At 33.4% G+C, this 23,802-nt stretch overlaps 1 protein-coding gene and 1 long non-coding RNA gene across 3 annotated transcripts in view; one reads left to right on the forward strand and one right to left on the reverse strand.

Moving 5' to 3' along the window:
* nemy (no extended memory) overlaps positions 1-23,802 on the reverse strand; it is an 85,499-nt gene that overhangs the window by 9,371 nt on the left and 52,326 nt on the right. For both annotated transcript variants that reach the window (XM_065350440.1, XM_065350441.1), the window contains 2 exons: positions 1,435-1,658; positions 1,115-1,317 (listed from right to left, as the gene is read on the reverse strand). In XM_065350440.1, coding sequence (XP_065206512.1) covers positions 1,115-1,317; positions 1,435-1,658 — 427 coding nt within the window. The remainder of the gene's footprint in view (positions 1-1,114; positions 1,318-1,434; positions 1,659-23,802) is intronic.
* LOC135835931 (uncharacterized) lies at positions 710-1,315 on the forward strand. The gene is made up of 2 exons (XR_010556976.1): positions 710-982; positions 1,060-1,315. It is a non-coding gene; the product is annotated as an uncharacterized LOC135835931 (long non-coding RNA).

The raw sequence follows: 23,802 nt of genomic DNA on the forward strand, positions 1-23,802 counted from the left end.
ACTGGAATGTCAAATTCAAACAATTCCTGTGTGTGATATAGCATTCAGAGAGTGGCAACGAAAGCACCATTTTTTTAAGTAACTCCTACCCAACGATTTTCAGTACCCACCCGATGAAAAAAAAACAGTGTTACCACATCTGCGCAACTGAAATGTATAAAAAGTAGTGGAGTTATTGCGTTTTGCAAACAAAATCTCATTTTTCAATGCATTTAGCTCTAAAATCAGACTTGTTTTCCTCGATTGCGCTATGATATTCAACTGATGGACAAAATCTGACACCGGGAATGGATTCCCCGTTGAATTTTACATAAGGATAGATATCAAACTCAATTTTCGTAATTTTGGAGTTATTGCGTTTTGCTATCCACCTCCTCAATTCACGATTCATCATTCACTATTCAGAATTCAGAGCTCGAAAACGAAATGGATCTAGACGAAATTTAAAACATGATTTAACAGAATCAAATCTGAAATCACCCATCCTTCCATTCAATCCTCCAGCTTCCCCTTCCAAGCAATCCAGGTAGACACTCTGCGGCTCCATCATCCCTTTTCGGCCTTTTCTTTTATTTAAAAAAAATTTAATTAAAAAAAATTCATCATTTCATGTCTATGTTGGCAGCACTGAATTAAATATTTTTTTTTCGTGTCTTCCTTCCGGCTTCCCTGAATCGTTTTCTTATCGTTTTTCGATTGATGTCAACAAACTGACACCATCAACATCAAAAATTGAGTTTTGCGCGTGCTTTTTCGGTACTTCGAGTGAGTTTTTTTTTTCAATTTAAACAATATACGTACAATTAATGGACAAAATTGATTTAAATTTGCATCATGAGTCATATTTGACGTATGCGAACACTATTTTTCGCGAATCACGTGTACGGAGTAATAAGATTAGGACTCCATTAGTCATAATCATAACTCATCTTCTGGTGTTGCTGTTATCTTTTACACCCATGTTAGCTCGAACTTCATGGACGTAAGTATTATGATCTTTCTCTCTCCCAAATAGTTATTCATCGTAAATCATCTAAATTCTACGTTTGTTAATTTTAGGTTTTGGGTAAGTAAACCAGTAAACGAACACGTTGTAACTTGAGTGTACTCATACCTGTAAAGCAAACATGCCCATCGTTACTAAACCCATCCAGCTGTGTAGAGTATAGAAGTGTGTTTCTCCAGACAACATTTTCTTGTCGAAAACTGCGAAAAATCCCAAACCAATGCATGGGATGGCCAATATATGGAAAATCGTGTGGAACAGTTTCACGAAAATATGCCTGCAGCATCGACTTATTCTGTACAACAGCATCGCTGCATCAATCAAGTAAAATTCATCATTAGCGTGTGACCGTAGTCGTATTTGCATACTTATTACAGATTAGATGTATCTAATATGTTTAGAAAACACAAACGATACCATGAACTTACAAAATCCGCTGATTGTTATAAAACCGGTCACCATAAGGGTTGGATGTAAGTTGAATTGCTTTTCTGGTTCTTCATGCCAAGCAAATCCTTTTTGGAAATATAAGGTCCAGAATAGTATTAGAATTAGAGCTGCGACTAATAGCGAACATGATAGTACCACTACTAATACGTATTCCATCCAATTGCAAGTTGTAAATTCGTCGTCATCGTCGTACTGTCGATTTCTACGCAAAACAAAACAAATGTCCAAGAATTAGATAAGCGAGGTTGAACGAATCAAGTATCAAGTGTTACAAATTGTTTTTAAATTTGTGTAACTTGTTGGAAGATTATGACATCAATTTACGATCTTTTAAAATACACCGAAAAGTAGTATATTTTTCAAATAACCGAGTACTGTAGTTATAATTATGTTGTATTATCAGCGTCGTAACGCTATTTGATCGGATAGTCGAGTCGCGGCGGCGGCGATGGATGCCACTTATAATAATTTTGCAGAGGCGATGCAGCGTGCACCTCGACAAAAAAGGTTATATTATTGAAAAACGACAACACGTTGGACAGCCTCATCGACACGACTTTGGTAATAAAGCTTAAGCTTCAATTATCCGTGCCAAATGATTATTAAAAATAGGCTTGAATAATAGATTAAGCCAGTGTCTGTTTGTCTAGTCTGCATTGTTATAACATAGTCTGTATGAAAAGATAAAAGCATTTTGTAATATTGCTCTACACGGCGTTATTCTTTAACCAACGAACAACGATCCCTTCGCTCATTAATATGTACAAGGTGGGATTTTTCCTCGCGCTTCGTATATAGTAATTATGTATATTCGCGCTCCGAGTTGATGTGTGTGTGTGTGAATAGATACTATGTATTTATATCTACCATACCAAGACAAACGCGTTATGTAATCTCGTGCAACTCTATACATAGGCCTACATAGCACCTCTCTACCTTTGCAAGATGATCTTTCAAATAATACAAATCTGTCGACAGTTTTGCAAAATGACAAGTCCGCGAGATCGAGTAATTCGAGATTAATTAATTTTAAAATTTCATCGGCGTAGCGTCGTTTTACTATTTACTCGTGTCTTTTTCACTACACGCGTTTACGTAGGTATGCTTCTGAATGAGACGATTAAGGTTAAAAGTCATCGAACAATGACTCAACCTTATACACACGAAGATAAACGATTAAAAAAACAACTGCGAAGACGCCTGCCTCGTGCAGCCGAAAATAATGAAAAACATTCTTTTATTCGATGTCCGGTAGTAAAAAATGAACAAAATACTCGGACAGTTGGTCGACATTGACACCGGTGCTCAAACGAATTAAGTATTTAGAACCTTATCTGGTATGTTATATTTAAAGTTGTGAATGACTTGTCGCCAGCGTCATACGAGAACTTATACCTTTGTGTTGTGGGCTTTCATTCGAATGCATTGCTATACGTAAATGCGAATTTTTCGTAAATTAACGAAGTTCTATTTTCTTTACGTTAACGTTTTCCTAGGGGTTTCCTTTTCGTTTTATTTCGGTATAAAATCAAAAGTAATGTGAGTAGGTAGGTTTGACTAATGAAAATATTCATCCTGCACTCGGCGTCTTTTTTTATTAAAAGTTAATCAAATCTTCTGTTTTAAATTGCTGAATTTCTGTCTTGGAAAACATGAATACTTGATGTGTAATTTACTTTTTAATATTTCACTTTGTAACAGCCGAAAAACGTTTCTCTGAAGTCAGTTTTTTTTCACGTGAAATTGTGAATATTTTTTTTTTTGTTTAGAATATAATTTTCAAACTTGTGCAGCTCAAATCATCGAATAATGTTTTTATTTTTTTTATCGAGAGCTTTTTTTAGGAAGTCGTCCATTAAACAAATGACAAAAGTTGTGAATTTACGAGTGTTATTGCATTTAGGGTTATTTAGTAATTATTGCTAAGTTTTGATCTTCCCAGAGATTTTTCAAGTTTTCAGCGATTCACTCATTATTTGATTTGTTTAGCTGAACATTGGATGAAGTAGTAGGGCAAATTCCATGTCAATTGGACCAAGAAGTGGTTGGGGGGGTTTGGCGATTTTTTTTGAAATTATGGAACTTTTTCTAATAGTTAGGGGTTTTAAAAGGCTTTTTGATGATATCATAAAATTCAATGTTGCCACTTTTTTTCGTACAAAAAATTAGCTCAAAAAGTTTCAAAACGTAGTTTTCATATCGTTCCGACTCTCAAAAATTCTAAAAAATATATATTATGGACAACTTTTTATGCTGAACAACATATTAAAAAATTAAGATGGTAACATGTTGCAATTGAGTCGATTTAAAAAATTTTAAGTTTGCGAAAAAATGCTATTTATTTTTGATTTACCACTTGAAAAAAAGTTTTGATAGGTAAAGTTGACCCATTTGGCCCCTATTTTTACGTATCTGTCGAAAAAGTTGAAAAAACCCTTTCACTCGATGAAATGACTTCTTCACAAAAAAATCAAAATTCGAAAAGATTCAAAAAATGAACAAATTTTTATTTTTTTGTTGTGAGTGTAATTTTTATTAACTTTTTCATGAAATACGCCAGAAAGAGGTCAAAATAACACAACTGAATAAATTTAAATTTTCTTTGATGTTTGAAATTGAAAATTGAATTTTTTCGAATTTTGATTTTTTTGTGAGGAGTTCATTTCATCATCGAGTGAAAGGGGGTTTTCAACTTTTTCGACAGATACGTAAAAATAGGGGTCAAATGGGTCAACTTCACCTATCAAAACCTTTTTTAAAGTTTTAAATCAAAAAATAGTATTTTTTTGTAAACTTGAAATGTTTTTAAATCGACTTCGCAACATGTTACCATCCCAATTTTTTAATTATGTTGTTCAGCATGAAAGGTTGTCCATAATATATTTTTTTCAGAATTTTTGAGAGTCGGAACGATATAAAAACTACGTTTCGAAACTTTTTGAGCTGATTTTTTGTACGGAAAAAAGTGGCAACACTGATTTTGATGATATCACCAAAAAGCCTTTCAAAACCCCTTACTATTAGAAAAAGTTCGATTTTGGTAGGTATCGCGGTTATTGAGTAATCCACTGCTGAAATGGATGATATTTTAGGATCACTGAAAACTTTGACACTCCCTGGCTGCCTTTAAAAATGGGCTAGAGGGTTGCGATTTGCACGATTGGTCATCCCTTCGGAAGGTCTTTCCACAAGAAAAATTTCAAAAAAATCGCCGTACCCCCCTACCACTTCTTGGTTCAATTGACGTGGAATGACCCAGTATTCAGTTTCTATAATTTCATATTTTTCGTCACAAATCGACTTCAAAATTTTTTTCATAATTCAGTATCTAAGGCCAACGACAATTTTTCATTTCTTCGATTACTATGGTTCTAAATTTTTTCAAGTCGAAGAAATTATTGCTTTAGTTTTCAAATTTGAACATTTTTCTACAGCAGAGTATAACGTGATTTTCTATGGATTATAATTCAGTATTCCATTCATTTCAACGACGAAAAAAAAATGCAAAGAAAGAGCAAGTCACGAGATGGATGATTTTATGTGATGTCCTTGAATGAAACATAGTTTAAACTTGAAGAAAATGATGACATTTCAAACTTTCAAACGGTTAAATCTCAGAATTAAGATTTCACACTGGTTCATTTCTTCGTCTGTGGTACTTAATTTTTAGCCCGAGACTGCGGTAATTTTCTGTTTCGTACGAACATAATTCCGAAAACTGTGTGGGCATATATCTTAGCGATTCACTCCCCCTGCTCGCTTTCCCTTCTTGTTTTGTTTCTTTTAACAGAGGTATAAAAATTCGCTCAATTTGTCGCGATTAACCTTAACGAGAGCGAACTACCGAGGCAAATATTGCGAAATTCAAACATGTATAAAATATCTCGTATTTTCAAATTACTGCGAACACGTACAACAGCACAAGACCGAGTATGAAACATCAATTGTAATTTAATTTTATTTAAAGGTTCATAAAGAAACAAGCAGAAAACGTATAAGACCATAGAGCTTTGGCTGTGTACCAGGTGAATAGATACGGTAAATCTACGTTGATTGCTGGTAAATAAAACTTTTAATTGAATCACTTAAAAAACATAAAATTCCAGCGTTACGTTTTCGAAGATGTCGGTTCTCTCGAAAGAAAACGAAGAACAGAGAGGAGAGAAAAAAGAGTAAAAATGAATTGAATTGCATCGAGATTCGGTTATTGCGTCGAGCTATACGTATATAGGACGAAGTGGCGAGCAACGTTTGAGGAGGTCGACGACTATTCAAAAACATAAAAAGACAATCTACCTCGAAAAACATCTATTCGGTTTTCTTATTTGTTTTGTAATTAAATTAAGTCGAAAAATTAAACGAGAAAACGCTCGGTTCGACCAAAATTTCGAGTCGATAAACTCGGAAAGTGCACGTCGCTTCGTCGATGTTGGTATTATAACCTTTTTTCGCTTCTATTTTTTAATGGAAGAGTAATGTTGTTAAGGAAAATCCTTCTAGGCAGGGTAGCTCTTGAGCGGAAAATTCTTCAATGGGATGAAAATTTGTACGATAAAAATACATCGCCAAAACATCGCGTCTCTCTCGCTTCTTAAAAACAGACGCGTTAATTATGAAAAAGGTTAATGGCTCCGCGTGCACCGTCGTCGTCGTCGTCGGTCGTCGGTCGTCGTCGAATTAGTTATAATGTTAGAATCGTGCGTGAAGTGACCGATAAATAAGAAAGTGACGAAAAAGCAGGTATAACCTTCGAGTGTACGAGCAAGGAACTCGATTTACACCGGCCAACGCCGGCGGCCAGTTTGTATTGGACGAGATAGGTACTCAACTCATAGGCTGGAGCTGGAGCTGGACCATTCGTACGAGATAAAATCGCCGCATAGAAAGAGTTGATACTACGACCTGGTGCATGAGGTTCACTTTTTATACGCATTGATTACGATTTGCTAAATGATAATAATACCGGCCATCGGCCCGTATTGCGTCTGCGTTATGGTACTCTTTGTTAAACAGTTTAAAAAGAGCAATAATTAAAAGGTTAACAAAAGGGACAAGTATACTGCAATTATGAATAACGTTCACATATTCTATACCATGTGTGTGTGTGTAATTCCTACACGTTTAAAACCTTTTATTAACATTACTAAATTATCTCGAATTGTATATACCGCAGAATCTTGTTGTTCGCTTTCTCGATTACGTCGTTACAGTCGAGTATATTTACCTAATTGTACGTTTAAAAGGTTGAAGAAAAGCCTTATTTCACGAGGGCGATTATCCCCATGTTACATCACTGCATCAAGGCTGAGGCTGGTTACCAAGATATTTTCATACAAGGTGGTTCGGTGAGTTGGTGGGCATCGATAGGAGTGCTGATATTTTGGTTTTGGAATGAGGGTGAAATCTTATTATTTGCAAAGCAACATTTCAGTGTACTTTCATCTGATCAGGACAAAGGCTGGAGACGATTCAAATTATTTTTCTGGACGTGTTTCGTGATCTATTATGATTCGCGTGATTGTTGATTCGTATCAATTATGAGTCGAATCATTTTGCTTCTCCTTTGTCTTCATCGGACTACATTACTTTTGATTTTTGCAGCATTTTACTCAAATTTTGAGATACTTTATCAACATTAAATAATGTTTCAAGCAATTGTTGTCAAGTTTACCTCAATGTTGCTAAAATTTCATCAATTTCGAGAAATCTTCTGTCATTTTGTGCTCATTTTACTGATTCGTGCCATTTCTGCCCATTTATTCAACTTTAACAAAGGTTAATCAATTGAGTAGGTACCTATTCATTAGAATTGTTCAGTAATTTAGATATGCAATTTTCATAAAATTTTACTGAAAATCTGGGATACTTATACTTCAATTTTTAATCATTTTAAATTGTTTTTTATACCATAACAAGTTTTAACGCTGCTTTATGCAACTTTTGCTGAATTTGGACTTTCATCGACTTTTTGCAATTTTTTGTGTTTTCAAAGTTATTTTTAACATGCTTTCGCAATATTTTGTTTCAATTTTTCTCAATTTTGATGAATTCTTCCGAAATTTCATCAATTTTAGGTAATTTTGGACGATTTTAATGTTTTTTTAAGCGTTTTTTATTGATAAGTTTTAATGATGTTTTAACAACATTTTATGCAGTTCCAGCACCTTCATGTTTTGATGACTTTTTTGTCATTTTTAAAAATAATGTATGAAATTTCATCAGTATATTTTCCTTTTCAATGTCTGATTTCATTTTTCAGATTTCATTTTTTTTACAATTTCAGTTTGTAGTTTAATTTTTGTTTTTAAAATTTTGAATTTCATTTTTGGTTTTTGGTTTTATTTTTCTAGTTTGACTTTTTCAATATTTTTAGTTTTTCATTTCGTTTTTAGATTTTTGGAATTTTCCATTTCATTTTCGAAGGTTTCAATGATGAGTACATTATTTTATAATTGCAGTTTTTATTGTTTACATTTTCAGTTTTCAATTTTATTTTTACAAAAATCGCCATGAAAAAGCCCCCCCCCCCTTAAAAAAATGAAAAACTCTCAAGAATTTCAGAAGGAACTGCATTCAGAAAAATTCGCGTTTCTTTCTATAAAAATCATGAAAATAATATAATTTCAATTAGAAAATCATTTCCTAAAACTTCAAAAACCGTGAAAATGTCAAAAAAAACTACTTTGGATCATTTTTTCTGTGTTTTTTTGTATTAAAAATTTTTCTCTTTGGCGGATTTCTGCTGTAGAATGAATACAAAAAAAAATCGCCGTTTTCCGTTCAACACTCACAGGAGGAGAGGGTGGAAAGAAAGAGAGGGTTGATTGTAATTTTTGCGAGTGCGTCGGTTTCTGGTTGTAAGATCTTAAATTACTTAATTGGATTTTGACCAAATTTTAGAAGCAATTGAAAAGCAATAAATGTCAAAGGTATTTAAATTTATGTATTTTCCTCAAAATGTTACGTATTTTTTAAAAGTAACCATTTTTCAAATAATTTGACGCCAAACTTTCTAATTTTGAGTTTTTGTCAGCCCCCCTCCCTTCAATTGTATTTTTAGTCACATGCCATGAAATGTTCCACCATGATGTTTTTGTTGAAAAAATCATGTTTCAGAGGTTCTTTGCAGGAAAGATGAGAGTTGAAAGGATTTTATTCATACCATCTGCCGAACTATAACCATTCATCAATCAATCAGTATCGATTTTTATCGCAGTAAATAATATCTATTATGCATTAAATTATAACAAACACGAAAATCACGACCATATTCGTCTTAAAGTTTTGAAAATTAGAACGATAATTCAACTCGTTTTTATCGTGAATAATTAACTCGCTCATTCTAAGTTGCCGCGTAAAAGGAACCAGTTCCCGAAATTTCTATCGATATCGATAGCGGGTCAAATGTACGATAAATCTTCTAATTCACCTAAAAATCATCATCTTGGTGAATTTTTTGTTCTCAAACGAAGAGATTCCAAGATACACGGTATTAATCTGGAATTATCTGTACCTCGAAGCAATTCGCGTTGTTTTTTTTCTACGTCTATTTTTGTACACATTATATGCAAAATAGACGTAGGTATATTAAAATACTATATATACCTACTCGTAGTGAAAGAAAATCTAACGTTAGCTTTTTATAGCGACTACCTGGTTGCGTTGACCAGTATTTTTATCTTGGTACCTACTCGTATATGTATGTGTGTTCGCATACATTTCAAGCACTCTGTATGCAAGATGCGCCGACAAATAAAAACTAATTATAAAATTAAGCCTTAACTTAGTCTGTGGTAGAGCAGTAGCTGGGAATTTTTCGGATTAATTAGGATGTCTTAGTGGTATTGTTACGAATGATTTATACGTGGATGGTTTAATAAGGAAGTGTTTTTAACAACGTTGGAATTCGCAACATAACTTCGCACTGATGAGGTTGATGGTAAGAAAAACTATACAGATTTTTCTCTTCATCTTGTGTGTATAACCATCATCCTCCCTTAATTTTTGGCCAATTTTTCTCGTAAATTTTGTTCATGATAATCGACTGCGTAAAAATGCATGTATGTATATAAGCGGTGGTACTCCTGCAGACCGTGTCACTGTAGCTTGTTTGACTTCTTTATGGCTGATAATGCCATTCTAGAATAAGCCGGTATGGCAATGTCAATGTTGTATGTCCTATTTCTTTATCGAAACATTCCCTACATTTATCTGAAATAGCAGATACATTCTTTTTCATAAATCTGTTCTGTGGCATTTTCACGAAGAAGTTGGTATAAATCTAGAATGGCTTGTATTTTCATTCATGGGGACAAACGTGGTGTTTTGATTCGAGAGGTCAATGGTTTTCAGCTTTCTGCGAGGTTCAATTCTCATGTGGTAGCGTTGTGTACGTATTTACTCATTATTACCTATTTCTTTGGTTGAAGATTACTTACTTTTTAAATCAACTCTCAACCTGGCCGAAAATTTTTGAGTTGGACAGAGCTAGATAGAAAGAACATGCAAAAATATATCATCAGTCAAAATTTCGGGGGTTGAAGTGCATTTTTCTGCATTTTTTGGAGAATTTTTGGAAATCAAATTTGAGTCAAAAAATAAAAAAAAATAAAAATTTTATCAAATTTACCGAAAATGTTGAAAACATGTTATAGGCCTACATCTCATTTTTGAACCCCGAATCAAATGGAAACCGTTTCGAACCGTTTTGAGTAGTTCCGAAGCATTCAGCAGATTTTCTAAAGTTGAAATTATTTCCACAGAATAAGCTTAACAGAATGAAAATGCTTCCTTAAAATTCGTTCTATACTAGTTTTAACACGCTGATTCGAATGGAGGCAGTTTCAAGCCGTTCTAAAGCCTCCAGTGACATTTTGGAAATTCCAGTCGTCCAAAAAACACCAAGATTTGAAAAATTTGCTGTCTCCTATTTTTGACATTCCGAGTCGATTGCAGATGCAGGATATGAAGCAGTTTTGGAGCTTCTAGTAACGTTTTTGGAAATTTCAGTTTGCTCAAAATTATTCTAAACAGTTCCTAACCGTTTCCCGGGGAGAGGGAGGGGGAGTCGAAAATGGGGTATGTACAAAATTCAAGTTTTGTATGTAAATTTGGTAAAATTTTGATTTTTCCACTTTTTGACCCAGATTTGATTTTTTTAAATTTACCAAAAATCGAAAAATGCACTTTAGCATCGGAAATTTTGGCTGGTGATGTATTTTTGCATGCTCTTTCTATCTGACTTTGCCGTTTACAAAAATTGAATTGAGATACCGCCCTTAGGAGTATATTATTAAAAAAGTTGACAATTTGTCATGATAGCACTCATTATTATGTATCTAAATTTTTTTGAATTAAAAAAAAACTGAAAATCCAAAAATAAATTCTATTGTTCAAAATTTGGAAGGAAAACGGTTATAGGATATGTTTTTTTAATATTTCTCGATTTCGTTGAAATTGGATTGTCTGCAGTTTGAATAGTTCCTTTGTAAAGGATTTTATACTGGTTTAATGTCAGCTTCTCGAATACCTAATTGGAAATTTATTTTTCATCACTCAAGTATTGTTTAATTTTGTGATGAAAATCTGTGTTTCTCTACGCTTTTCTCCCTCCTTCTCTTTCTCTTCCTCGTCCTTCTCATCCTCCTCTTCCCCATCCTCTTAGTTCCAACTTTTTGTGTGTATTTTTTTTGATTGCGCAACACGATTTCGTTGAAGCATCAAAATGATTTCCAGTTTCAATTCTGATTTTATTTTTTTCATTTTTCAGTTTCTCGTTTCCATTTTTGGAAATACTGCTGGCCATATTCTTATTTCGCAAAACAGATTGTTAGATATTCAACTGATTTTTTTCCTTAACATTTTGAAATTTCCTATTCTAAAAATATACCGATGCAGAGTGTTATTTTTTGCCACCTGTTTGAAACCCTTCCCAAAATATTAATTACTTTCCGTTTCGCGTACCTAACCTACGCTTCTATTATCTTTTTTTCCTCATTATGATACACGCCTCTCAATGATAACTTTACTTGAGGAGATTGATGTACTTACTGTAGTACCTACTTTTGGTTGCGACGCAAATTAAAATTATTTTTTGCCTTAATGCACCTACGCTGATTACCAAGGTTATAAAAATACGCCTCTGTTGAACTCACACAGTACGAGCAAAAGGAGCAAAACTTACGACGTCGTCGAAGCAATAGTACGAGTACGTAAAAAACATTAGTAAAACAAACCGCTAAGTGGTGTACCTAGGTACCTACTTCTGGTAATTCGCGCAGCAGTCGCACCAATCATTGGAAATAATGAACGGTTCTTCGGTTACTCGGTTGACTACCTCAAACTACTAAAATACCTACTCCACGTGTGAGTTAAGTATAGAAATACTACATAACATACGGCGAGAGAAACGTTAAAAGGTACATGACATAGAGAGAGGATTGGCAAAAAAAGAAGCCCAACATCTCGATTGCATCGCCATCGTTCTATGACAATTCCCATAATTTACCATCACAATTATCCAAATACTCGTGTACTTAACGTGATAAACAAACACGGTGCGCCGTATAGTAGAATTGGCGTTAATGAAATGTGGTTATAGGTTTTTATGTATTCCGGAAAGGTTCGTTCCATCTTTGCCGGATGTACCTGTCTTACTTCAGGTTACCAGAGTCTAGTACAAGTTGTAACACAAATCCCGTTAGTTACCAACAACTGTTGCTCTTTATTAACGCTGGTATTTCTACTTTGAAAATATTTCTGGTTCATTTTTTTACGCTGGCCAACGATAAAAATGTTTGAAAAGTGGAGTATCTATTTCTATGGGTATTATTTTGTGCGAATATCGAAAATGATGTTTGGACTAAAAATTTGTGAATTATTACGTTGTTGAGTTCAGAGATCTGGTGTTTAGATATCTACGCTTTGTAATTAACGTTTCCGAACAAGTTATGACAATTCGCATTGTACTCGAAATGTCGCGTTCAATGTAATTAGATCATCGATGTAATATTTTACTCCACTAATTTGGTAGGGGGAAGGGTACGTAGTACGTACACTTTCACTTTTTTTATATCAACTGGAGCACAACTAATATTGGTGGAAATACGAATAGTGAAAAGGGTAATTTCTGGAAAATCTTCTGTACCAAATTTGAAGCATTGGAAAAAATCCTTTCTGCTGCAACTTATGGAATTTTATGAAAATTTTGAAATCTCCATAAAGGTCTATGGATGGTATTTATTGGAAAAATTGTTACAGTTACTTGAGAAGTATCCCGAAATTTCTCAAAAATCGCATCAATTGATGAAAAAATTGAATGCCTGATGGACAACCCGATAAAGGTGATTTCTGATTTAATTTTGATTATTACAACCATCTTTGAGGTCTAATTTTGATGCAGGTCGGAAAAAGTGGTTTTTGGGGCCTCAAATTTTTCAAAAAATTGTGTACGATGCAATAATATGACTAGAATAACCGTTTTGTGACATTTTATGTTGCTGCTTAGTGACTTTTTTGATGTTTGGCCTGTTTTTTTTTTTCAATTCGCCCCCTCTCCCCCGCCCACCAAAATACTATTTTGTCCGATTGTATCAGAATTGTGCTTTGAAGCGCGATTTCAACTAAAATATAACCATACGAGTATACTTTTTTGATGTAAATAAATGGCCATTTGATTTTTCCAGCTATTTCGCAGTACCACAAAAATTTTAAAAAATCACTCATCATGTTTCTCTCCTGGCACCCTTCAAATAGTGTCATTTTATGAAACGGAAAAATCTCTTTCAAAAAATAGGTGAACTGTTTTATTATAAGTTATACATGTAATAGAGAAACCGTAACACGTAATTCTGTTGAAAAACATAAAACTTGGCTGCAAATAAGGCGCGGTATATGGGCAAAGTTTTCGAAATTTATTCGTTTTCGTAATTTTTTAATTAAGTAAAACTTTTTCACCAGAAGGATTAATAACTTCTAAAAACTCATAAACGTTTATAAGTCGTCGGCGATTAAATTAATGACTCTGTGCGATTTATTCAGCGATGATGAACTTTTATCGGACCGAGAAAGAAAAGCTGTGTGGGGGGGTGGGGACGTGAAAGAGTAGGTAGGTGAAGGATCGCCTAGCGAAACAAATTTTCAATATTGGCATTCCGATATAAGATTTTAAAATGATTCGGTTTATTCAATCTCTTTATTCACCTTTTTCTTTCTCAATATCTAGTACTTATCTTTTGGCGGAAAAGTTTTGATTACATTTTATCGAGTTTAAAAGCTAGTATGCAAATTACTCTACCTTATAAATATGCACGTCTTACGATTATGAAAAATTTTTAATTACTAGTATTTTTTTATTGCCATTTTACTAATCATCTGTATCACAACTGTGAGATATGGTGTGGCGAAGTTTTTAAAAACACTTATAAAACAGATGGAAATACTGAGAACACGAAAACCTAAGTTTTTCAACGGTTTTGTCATTTCATATTTTTCCTTTTTCCTCTCTTCGCGTCTCATCTTGTGTACTGCGTAGCACAGTGTACCAAAGAAGAAAGCTAAAGTCGAAGTTTGCTGAGAGAAAAATACGTAATTTTCAGTCATTTGACAAGGCTAGGGTAGTTGAAAGCGGGGTAAAAAGCAATAAATTCTTTTCGCTTTTTTTTCGCCTCTTCGAGCATATTTTTTTTGGTAATTTTTTAAATCGAAGCATTCCTAACTTTTAATTCGTGTTCGGTTGGGAAAAAACAGACTTCGTCGAATCGATTTACTCCATAATGAACAAGAAATTGGACTGGGTGTAGAAAATTTACTCGAGTAATCGATTTACGAGGGGGTAGTTTGATAATTTGAGAAGGGTTAAATTTTTCTATTGATTGGATTCTTTTAGCTGCAATTCGTGCTATCATTTTTCGTACACAGAAAAATTGAAAAATTATCCAAAAATATACCACCAGGCTAAATTTCAGAACTTAATTTCATTTTCATATTTTTGGACAATTTTTGACAAAATTTTGGATCATTCCTCAGAATAAAAGCGAAATTTGACTACAGGAAAGTGTATAGCTGAAATTTTATTGTATCCTATTTTCGACCTCTCAAATCAATTGGTGGTTGTTTTGAACTGTTTAGAAAGCTTCCAACAAGTTTTCGACTTTTTCAGTGAGCACAAAACTGACAGATTCGTTGTCGAAGTTTCAAAAAATTGTCCTTACTGAAGGGTGAAGGGCTTCAAAAATCTATATTCCAGTAGCTAAAATATTGACTCAATTTTATTTTTAATATAAAACCAGCTCTAAGCATCGCGAATGTCGAAAAAGTATTTTTTCGAACGTTGCACCCGTCTTTTGAACATTTCTTTTCAATTTCGTTTCGTTGTTGAAATTACAAGTGCGCCACTTGCTCGAGTTGATCAAAATTTCATTAAAGATTCGTGCTTGGCGCTAGTATATACTCGTATTTCATTCATTCTCGCTATGAAAAATGGTAATTTCTCAGCTACGACGAATTAATAAATTTTTAATCGGATTGAAAATTCGCCAAAGAACGGTCGTCGCTCGTACGTTTTCTATAGAGAAATATACGTTTTAACGCGTGTATTCTCGTATACGGTGCGATGAAAAATAACGAAAATAATTTCTCGTATTTCACGCCTTTTTAGTTGTTTTTTGAAATTTAAATCGTTTCGACGTCTAAGCTCGTCGCTACGATGGTGCGGATCAACCCATATTTCAAATTTCAACTCGGATCTGTCTAACGTAGATAACGAATTTCATCTTATTTCGAACGCGAAAAAAAAACTTACGCAGGCACACCTTTCTTGTAATCTAAATAGTTGCCGGGAGCTGGATATAGTGAAATGAAAAACCTACATTAGAACGTTGGTTGGACGGATGATGGTGCGTGTATCATTATACTGCATATACGATGCGATATATGTATGTAATATACCACGTATAGCTCGCAACAACAATAACAAAATTATAAAAGGATCGCGTATCAGTTTTACCCTTCATGGTGGGAGCGTAATTGTTCTCACCGTGTGTATGCAAATCTCATGTGTATCTTGGATTCATTTTGAAGAAAAAGTGAGGATTTTTCTTAGGTACTTATTCGCGTCGAAAATGTATTACGTACGTATTTCATACACATACGCGAAGAATATGTTCTAATCATGATGTATACCCGTGTTATATGTTATGTAGAGGGTATACGTCGTTTATACGTACGTACACTATACGTATGTAGATGTCGGGGAAATGTAAATTATTCAAATTCATAATTTTCCATCGTATAAGCTAACAAATTAGACCTTTTAAATCTTACGAATTAAACGAGCGATTCCGCGATGACAAAATTACAAGACTCGAAAATGATTAGCGCGTATGTGTAATACGCGAAAGGTAATTTTAATATTCTCTGTCGTACATAATACATGGTACAGTAATCGTCTAACGTATTAATTTACTAAACAAAACGTTAGCTTATCACGATTATAGCGAATTTATTGCATAATGTGATGAATTCCAGCCTACTTATATGTGTGTGTTGTAAATTCACAACGTTTACAGATTAATTTCCAAATACGAATGTAAACACGTTAAGCTTTTACTTGTAATAATTTGCGCGTAAAAATTTGTACGATAACCGTTTAGTGCCCAGGAGAAATTTAATGGATGGAATTTTGAACATTTTTATCACGTTTTATAGATTTTGTGTGATTATAATAGGGTGAAATTAGTTTTTACTTTTTTCCTCTTTTATTCAAGAGTAAAATTTACTCCGAAAGTACTTAGTAGGATTCTGTCAAATTTACCTACTTATTTAAAATTCCCTGTACTAGTTTTTATAAAAATTGAAAAAAAAATGTGTAGAAATACTTTCTTAGTGAAGAAAAAATTAGGGTGGCTCAAAATTTCTCATTTTTACTACCCCCTCCCTCCTTCAATCGTTTTGGAATAGAATTTTGAAAATTAAGACTACAATTGATAATTTGTTTTTCTTCAAAGTATACAACTGAAGAATTGCCTATATGTATTTTAAGGGAAAAATTTGAAAAATAAAAATTACAATCTTTGCTAGAAAATGCTTTTCAAGGTCACTCAATTTCGATTTAAATACATCAAAAAATAACCATTCCGTATGTTGAATATAGAAATGGTATAAGTTGTCATTCTCGTTATTTCTTGAACGTTCCTCGCTAGCAATGAGTGAAAAATTAGCTGAATTTTGCAAACATTTTCTGTCATATTCTTGTCTGCTAAATGTGTTTGACGTAATTTTTTCTCCTAAATGTATAATCAGCTGATCATTCCCAATCAACATTGGCTATGAGTAATTGAGCTGGATAGAACAAAGTGGGGTCCAGTACGTTGAATTGTCCCAGGAAAACTCAAAATTCTTCTTAACAAGAAAACGGAAAGTACTGAGAAAAAGAAAAAAAGTACCTATAATAGAATTGTACAGAACCTGAAAAGTGGTTTATTGTACATAAGTACAAGTTTTTAATCCGCATCAAAAATCGTAATATTTACGTAGGGTATTTTCAGCTTTGGGTACTTAATTTGGGTGCTATAAGTACAGAAACTCAAAACTGCAAAACATTTTTCAAATTAATAAGTATTATACGATTAATAAAAAAAATATTGAAATCTTCGAAAATAGAATGGAAAACTAAAAATGAAATCAAAAAACTCCGAAATTTAAATTGAAAATTAAAAAAAATAGGATTGAAAACTGAAACTGAAATTTAAAACTCTGAACAATAATCAAAAAATAAAATAATATTGAAATTTCTAAAAACAAAACCAAAAACTTTGAAAATGAAATAACTAAAAACCAAAAAGTGAATCGAAAACTGAAAATAAAATCAAAAACTTTAAAAGTGTAATTAAATAGGTACTAACAATGAGAGGAACATTGAAAACTCCGAAAAAGAATTGAAGTATCTCTGAAAATGAAATCATAAACTCTGAAAAACTCTAAAAATAAGGTGAGAGTCTTCGAAAAAAAAAAATTGAAAGCCGAAAGCGAAATAAAAACCAAAATTGAAATTAAAAACCAAATATGAATTTAAAAACCTAAAACTGAATTTGAAATTCTGAAAATTGAATCAATAACTGAAAAAAAAATCAAAAAATTCTCGAACGGAACATTCAGGTATAAAAATTTTTTTCAGTGGAAACCAGCAATAGACTTAAAAAGGTGCAATCTAGTGAGGAAGAGGTTTAACGAATTTTTCGTTGGCTCTAAAGTATAATTTAGAGGAAGAAAAGCTTACAAAAAGTTTAGGAAAATTTTCCAGCAAGGGTGCAATTTTTTAAATTTTATTTATACACTGATACGTCATTAAATGCCCCTAGAAATTGAGGCTATGCTTCTTTTTTATCTCATGTAAATATAGCACATACCAAAAATCAACTCCCTTACCTTCCCTATCGTCTCATGAATGTTCAAGGCATATTTTTTTTTATTTTTAGAAAAATTCAAATCGTCCCTTTTCATTTACCATTTTCTAAAAAAAGGAGTCAAAAACATTGGGGGGGGGGGATGATTTTGGGAATGCGTCTTTTTTTCAGACAATGGAATTTAGTTTTGATCTCCAATGTATTGAGTCTCTTTCCTTTTCCTGATTTTCTATATATTTTTTACAATTTTAAGAGGATTTGCATTTTTTTTTGTTGATAATTTATATTTGACTCTGTCAATTTTTGATGATAATTATTACATCCGATTGAAAAAGTGTCCTGTGTGCTTTACCTAATTTTGGACTAACTCGTTTGTGTCATGGTCTGCGTATTGTACAATATTTTTGTTGGTGGTACTTGAAGATTCAGTGATGCGTAAGTTGGAAGTGGAGATGATTTATAAAATCTTTCTGCATAAATTTCACTACTGCGATGAGTTGGCGGTGCAGTGGCGACGGCAGAGGTGGTAAAAATAACGTCGTTACGGTTGTGATTGTCAATTACATAGTTTTTACCATAGGCCTGTTACAGATATAATTAAATAGTAGGCGTACAAGTAGATCAGGGAGGCAAGGGAAGTACCACACAACATGATTGGTTAACCCACCGTGAACTAATAAACAACGAAATGCTACGTCATTATTATTCGGGATGAAGAAAAAAGAAAAACGAAAAGAAAGTACTCCAAAGCGAATTTTCGTATTGCTTATGTAAAATTTTAATTTAAAGGGTAAATCCGTATGTGTATATTTAGTGAAGATTTTCTGCTAAAAGTAAATTTTTATAGTTGCGGTTTATTCGCTATGATAGTTTCGAGATTAATTGACGACTTGGAAAGTTGACGATAATTTATAGCTCATTCGTATTTGCTCTTGATATTTTCGATCTACTCGCAGGTAGGTACTTCATATACACGCTCGAGTTGGAATAAAATTTCTTTGACGATAAATTTTGATTAATGGGGTAACCGGAGCGATGCCAGGAGAGGTAAACTATACAAGATGAATTTTAATCTACATCCAAAGTGTTAGAAGGCGTATGTTGGACAATTTTCATCTTATGCCATCACCACTCATCCAATCTTGTTTCTCAGCGTCTTCGTCCTTACACCTTGATAATATTTTTTTTTTCGTCTCAAAAAACGACTGAATCGCTATATACTTAAAATGGTAATCTATCATACGATAAATGATTAAATTTATCCTTCGATATCAAATAAATTTTCCATTATCGTAAATTGACTAAGTTACATTTAAATTTACACCGTTGGGTTGGTGAGGCAGAAGGACATACGTAGGTATACGAAAAACTAGGTAGTTTCAACTTCGATTAAAATACGCTGTAAATTGACAATTTGAAGAGAATTTTTTACCAGGCAGATTGTCGAATTGGCAATATTCTCGAAGGGTGTAAAAGTAATTTTCAAGAATTATCTGCAACGAGCTCGAATGAGCCGGAATCGCCGTACCGAGAATTTTCTTTATCAAATTTTCTTCTTTAATTTTGCTAAAATGCTCGACATCATAGACGTCGCAATTAAATTACTTACTCGTATCATTCGAGTAGGTATTACGATGTTTCTGAACGAATTAAGAATTTTCTTTCCCTTCTTAGCTCGTTTTTTTATTCCGTCTTATTTGCCTACTGTTTTAGCAATTAGATTATACCCAGTTGTACGTTTTTTTTTCAGTATCGAGTACCTACCTAACTATTGTGCTTATTTTTATTTGCAAAATTGTCGTTAAGTCTTTAATTTAAATACATATAGAATGAAATTGGAGATCATTTCAGTTCAAATGCAAGGAATAGGTACCTATTTTTTTGTATCCGATGTTTTTCAAACTTTCGAAAATTATGCTAAATGTTACCGTATAACTTTAGCGATCGACATTGTGTTCTATTCGTTTATCAATTTTAAATATTTTATTGCTGAATCATTTTTCGATGAATCGTAGACGATGTGCAAAACCTCGATCAAAGACGGAAGTTGAATTGGCAAATAGTACGAATGTGACATTTACGTGAAAAACGAAAGAGAACGTGGATCGTACCGATGTTTGTAGATTAATTTTCAAATCAAATACGTATTTTGAAATCGAAACGCCATCGAAAGAATTTCACAGTCAACAGATTTAGTAACGGAAATGTTTTCATGATCTTTGGATTTTTCTTTCGAAGTTGAAAAAAAAAGGTTATTGCTTTGTCGAAAAATATTTTTTTTCATTTGATAAGGAGAAGACGTCGTTCAACGTTGCTGTGAATGTGATAAAAATGGGAAATATGTAAGTAATTCGTATTTTATTTGAAAAATGAGATATTATTTGAAGAAAATATTCTATTTTTAGAATGGATATGTTTTCATTTCTTTTTCATTGTTTTTAGACGAATTTCCTTCGTGAAAATTCTCGGCTATAAAAGTATTTAACCCTGTAAGATCACAAGTGATAGGAAGGAAGTTGAGAGTGAATACGGGGGGAGGTGCGTATGATGGCCCAGTCGACCCACTCCTCTACTCAAATAAAATAAATTGAATAATTCTTTTAAAAATAGATATCAACTCATTAAAAATTATATATTTTTGCTTCAAAAATTTTACAGAGAACTATTTTTTCAATTTTTACTAAAAATATCAATTGTTTGCATAGAAAATCAAAAATCTCGAAAATTGATCATTTATTTTTTGAAATCAACTGTATACCAAAATATTCGTGGTAATTCAACTTTTCAGCAGGATTTTATGACAAAAATTGGTAAAAAAAAAATCACGTAAAATTTTATTATAAAACAACCGAATCGCTTATTGAATGAAAAGATATGAGAAAAGGCGGAATTTCCGTCCCAAAGATTATTGGACTCATCTGAACATTGAAAACATTCTCCAGGGAGGGGAGGGGGGAAGAGATTAAAATTGAAAAAAAATATTCTCAAGTCTTGAGAGTGAACTTTTTGTGAAAGGTGAAACGCTTTTCTCGAAATTCAGCTGACTTGTTTTTACCCCAAGCCCTCCAGTTTAAATTACTATGCTGCTGTTGTCCACAGGAAATAATTTTTCAATGCGCCCTCTATCTTCAAAAAGTGTAATAATCAGAATCAAATCACCCTTCTTTCATTTTTTGAAAATTTTGAAAATTCGGTCGAAGATGTTTTGTTGCCTTCTCATAGTGTTTTTTTGTCAACTGAATTTTGAGCTTAAGTGTATAATTTCCTGTTTGTTTTTTTCAAAGAGTAAAAAAAGGAAGTAGCGATTTATATGAATAAGTTCTGTTTGATGCATTTTTCCATATTTGTCAATGAAAAATGTTACGCATTAAATGGGAAAATATGTATCGAAATAGATTCTCGTATATTTCTACTACATAGGATAGAGACGAGCTAATATGAAATATTTTAGGGTCTAGGTCAAAAAGATTCTCGGCAGAGTGATGGCTGTTTCATTCTTTCGGAAAAACTTTACTTATTGGGTGATTTGAGAAACGTAGTACGAGGATTATTTATTTGTATAGCGTAGAATTTTAATGCTTCGTCCTCCACTTATTTATTTATTTTCGGTATAAAGTAATGGCGAAAGTTTAACACTTGATTGAAACTTTTCACCGGTTAAAAAGGGCTAATGCGGGGAAGAAGGAGGGGTACGTTGTGAAAAACCGTAGCGTGTATTCTTCGGTTTAGGTATGAGATATTGCTATCTTTAGATTAGGTACAGCACAGCACGCCGGGTGACTTTTCAGTTGTGACAAAAATCAGTATAGCTTGTTTAATTGAAATCTACTATATAGTATAAGGTAAATGAACTTGGGGAAAAGCTGATAATCTCTTTTAGAATAGTTCAATATATATAACCGCATTTCGTTGAACCAAATTTATGATAATTCGCCCGAATGATTTCGTCGGTAGCCGTATTAAAGGGTAGATGGTGAACGTAGATACGTTGGCATTCGCCAAATATAGACTATGAGGTACCTTTTGCTATACGAATACGATGGAGATACAGTACATAGGAGCAAGCTGCGCGCGCGAATTCGCTCAAAGGAGTTGTAGCCGTAATAAGTTTCAAACTATTACGAGAGATTTGTTTGAATCGTCGAAAATATTATTTTAATTAGAGTGAAACAGTGTAAATAGAGGACTGAAGAGGGTGGTGACGATGCAGTTTTTACCAACGTACTGTATTCGAAACAGTTGTAGATTTGTGAAGCGTGGTACTCGTACCTGAGGTGAAATCAGGAAAGACATGGTGTTGTCGTTAAGAGAGGTTTTAGAGAGATTCACGTAATCGTCTATATAGCATCTCTAATTTTTTCTAATCGCTTTTGCTTACTCGTACCGTGAAAATATCCGTTCGGTTTTCATAAAACGGTATAAATATCGAGTGATTTTATCAGCCATTTCAGAAGAATTAGTATGCGCTGAATTGTAAAGAACTCGGTATTGTTATTTTAATATACCTACGTAAAATTTAGGCAAAAATGAATGTCCTTTGTGTGTTTTATGATTATATCGTATTAGGACTACGTCCGAATCTGTAAATCAAAAGATTTCAGAGCAAAGAGTTGTTTATTGCATAAGTACATATGTGTGGTGCCCTGTCCCAGAAATACAGAAGCTAAATTTTGCAAAATTATCTACATTTGAGCCAATTTCCAGGCTGACATCTCGAGTGCATTTTTTTTTGACCAGCAAGATCTATGAGGGAAAAAATTTTTTTTCTGTTTGTTGGGAAATTTTTGAAATTTGTTCGAATTTTTGTATGTTGCTTAAAACTAATCTCCAATCTGAATTTCACAATTTTGGGCGATTCCGAAGCCTCTAGCTTGATTTTCGATTTCTGCAGAATTTCAGAATTTCTCCAGAAAGTGAGGAAATCAATTTGAGTGAGCGGAAAAAATAAATTCTCACGTAGTATGAATTCGTTATTTATGTAGTAAGTTTATCTTACCCGACCACAAACTCATCTTACGATCGAGTACTCTCGACAAATTCTACTAAATCTCAACAAACGGATACTCACCTAAAACAAAGAGAAACAAAATACAAATCGTGATTAGTCAAATTAAAAATCAGATAATTAAGTTTTGAGTATATTTTAAATCTAAAACTTATTTTACCCTTATTTTCAGTTTTTTCCACCTCAAGGGAAGTGGGGATGACCTACAAAGCTGAAATTTGGATATGTTGGTCACAATAGGGGTACTGACCAAGGGTGTATTATTTTGGACCTGCCCCTCCAAAAAATGACCTTTCTGTAATTTTCAAATTTGGCCCTCCCCGCTCCAAGGGTAAACTCTAGGTCATCCCCCCCTACCAAAAAAACCATTCCCCAAGTTTGACTTTATTTGATCAAATTAGAACAGGTTCCAATTCCCAATTCATAAAATGTACGTAAAATTATTAAAATCACATCAATTTGAGGGGTCGTAGTGTCACCTTCTTGGGACTAGGGAGTTGGTCGATAGCTCATTTGATATGGTATTTGAAAGGAGATTAAATTATTACTACGCTCATCTTACTCAAAAGTTGATATTTCAGAAGTTTTTGACAAAAAACTGATTTGGGGGCTTTGATCCACTGTGGAGGGGTTAACTCTAGGGGTAGGGGCGGGGGATTTCAGTATGTTGTTCACCACATCACCATAGACAATATTACCCCAAAAAAACTTTGATCGCAATCATGTTTGGTAGTGCTGTACAACAACCGGATAATCGGAATGAAATCGGAATATGCCATCCGGTTACCGCTTTAACCGATTATCCGGATGACACCCGGATTCGCCGAATCAATTGTTTTTTTTCACTGTTTCTGTGACTTTTCCAACGCAGAGGTTCGAATTCCAAAAAAAAGTCATAGAAACAGTAAAAAAAAACAAAGGATTCCAGGAATCCGGTT

This window comes from Planococcus citri, chromosome 2, assembly GCF_950023065.1.
Source record: "Planococcus citri chromosome 2, ihPlaCitr1.1, whole genome shotgun sequence".
In the NCBI taxonomy this organism is placed as follows: domain Eukaryota; kingdom Metazoa; phylum Arthropoda; class Insecta; order Hemiptera; family Pseudococcidae; genus Planococcus; species Planococcus citri.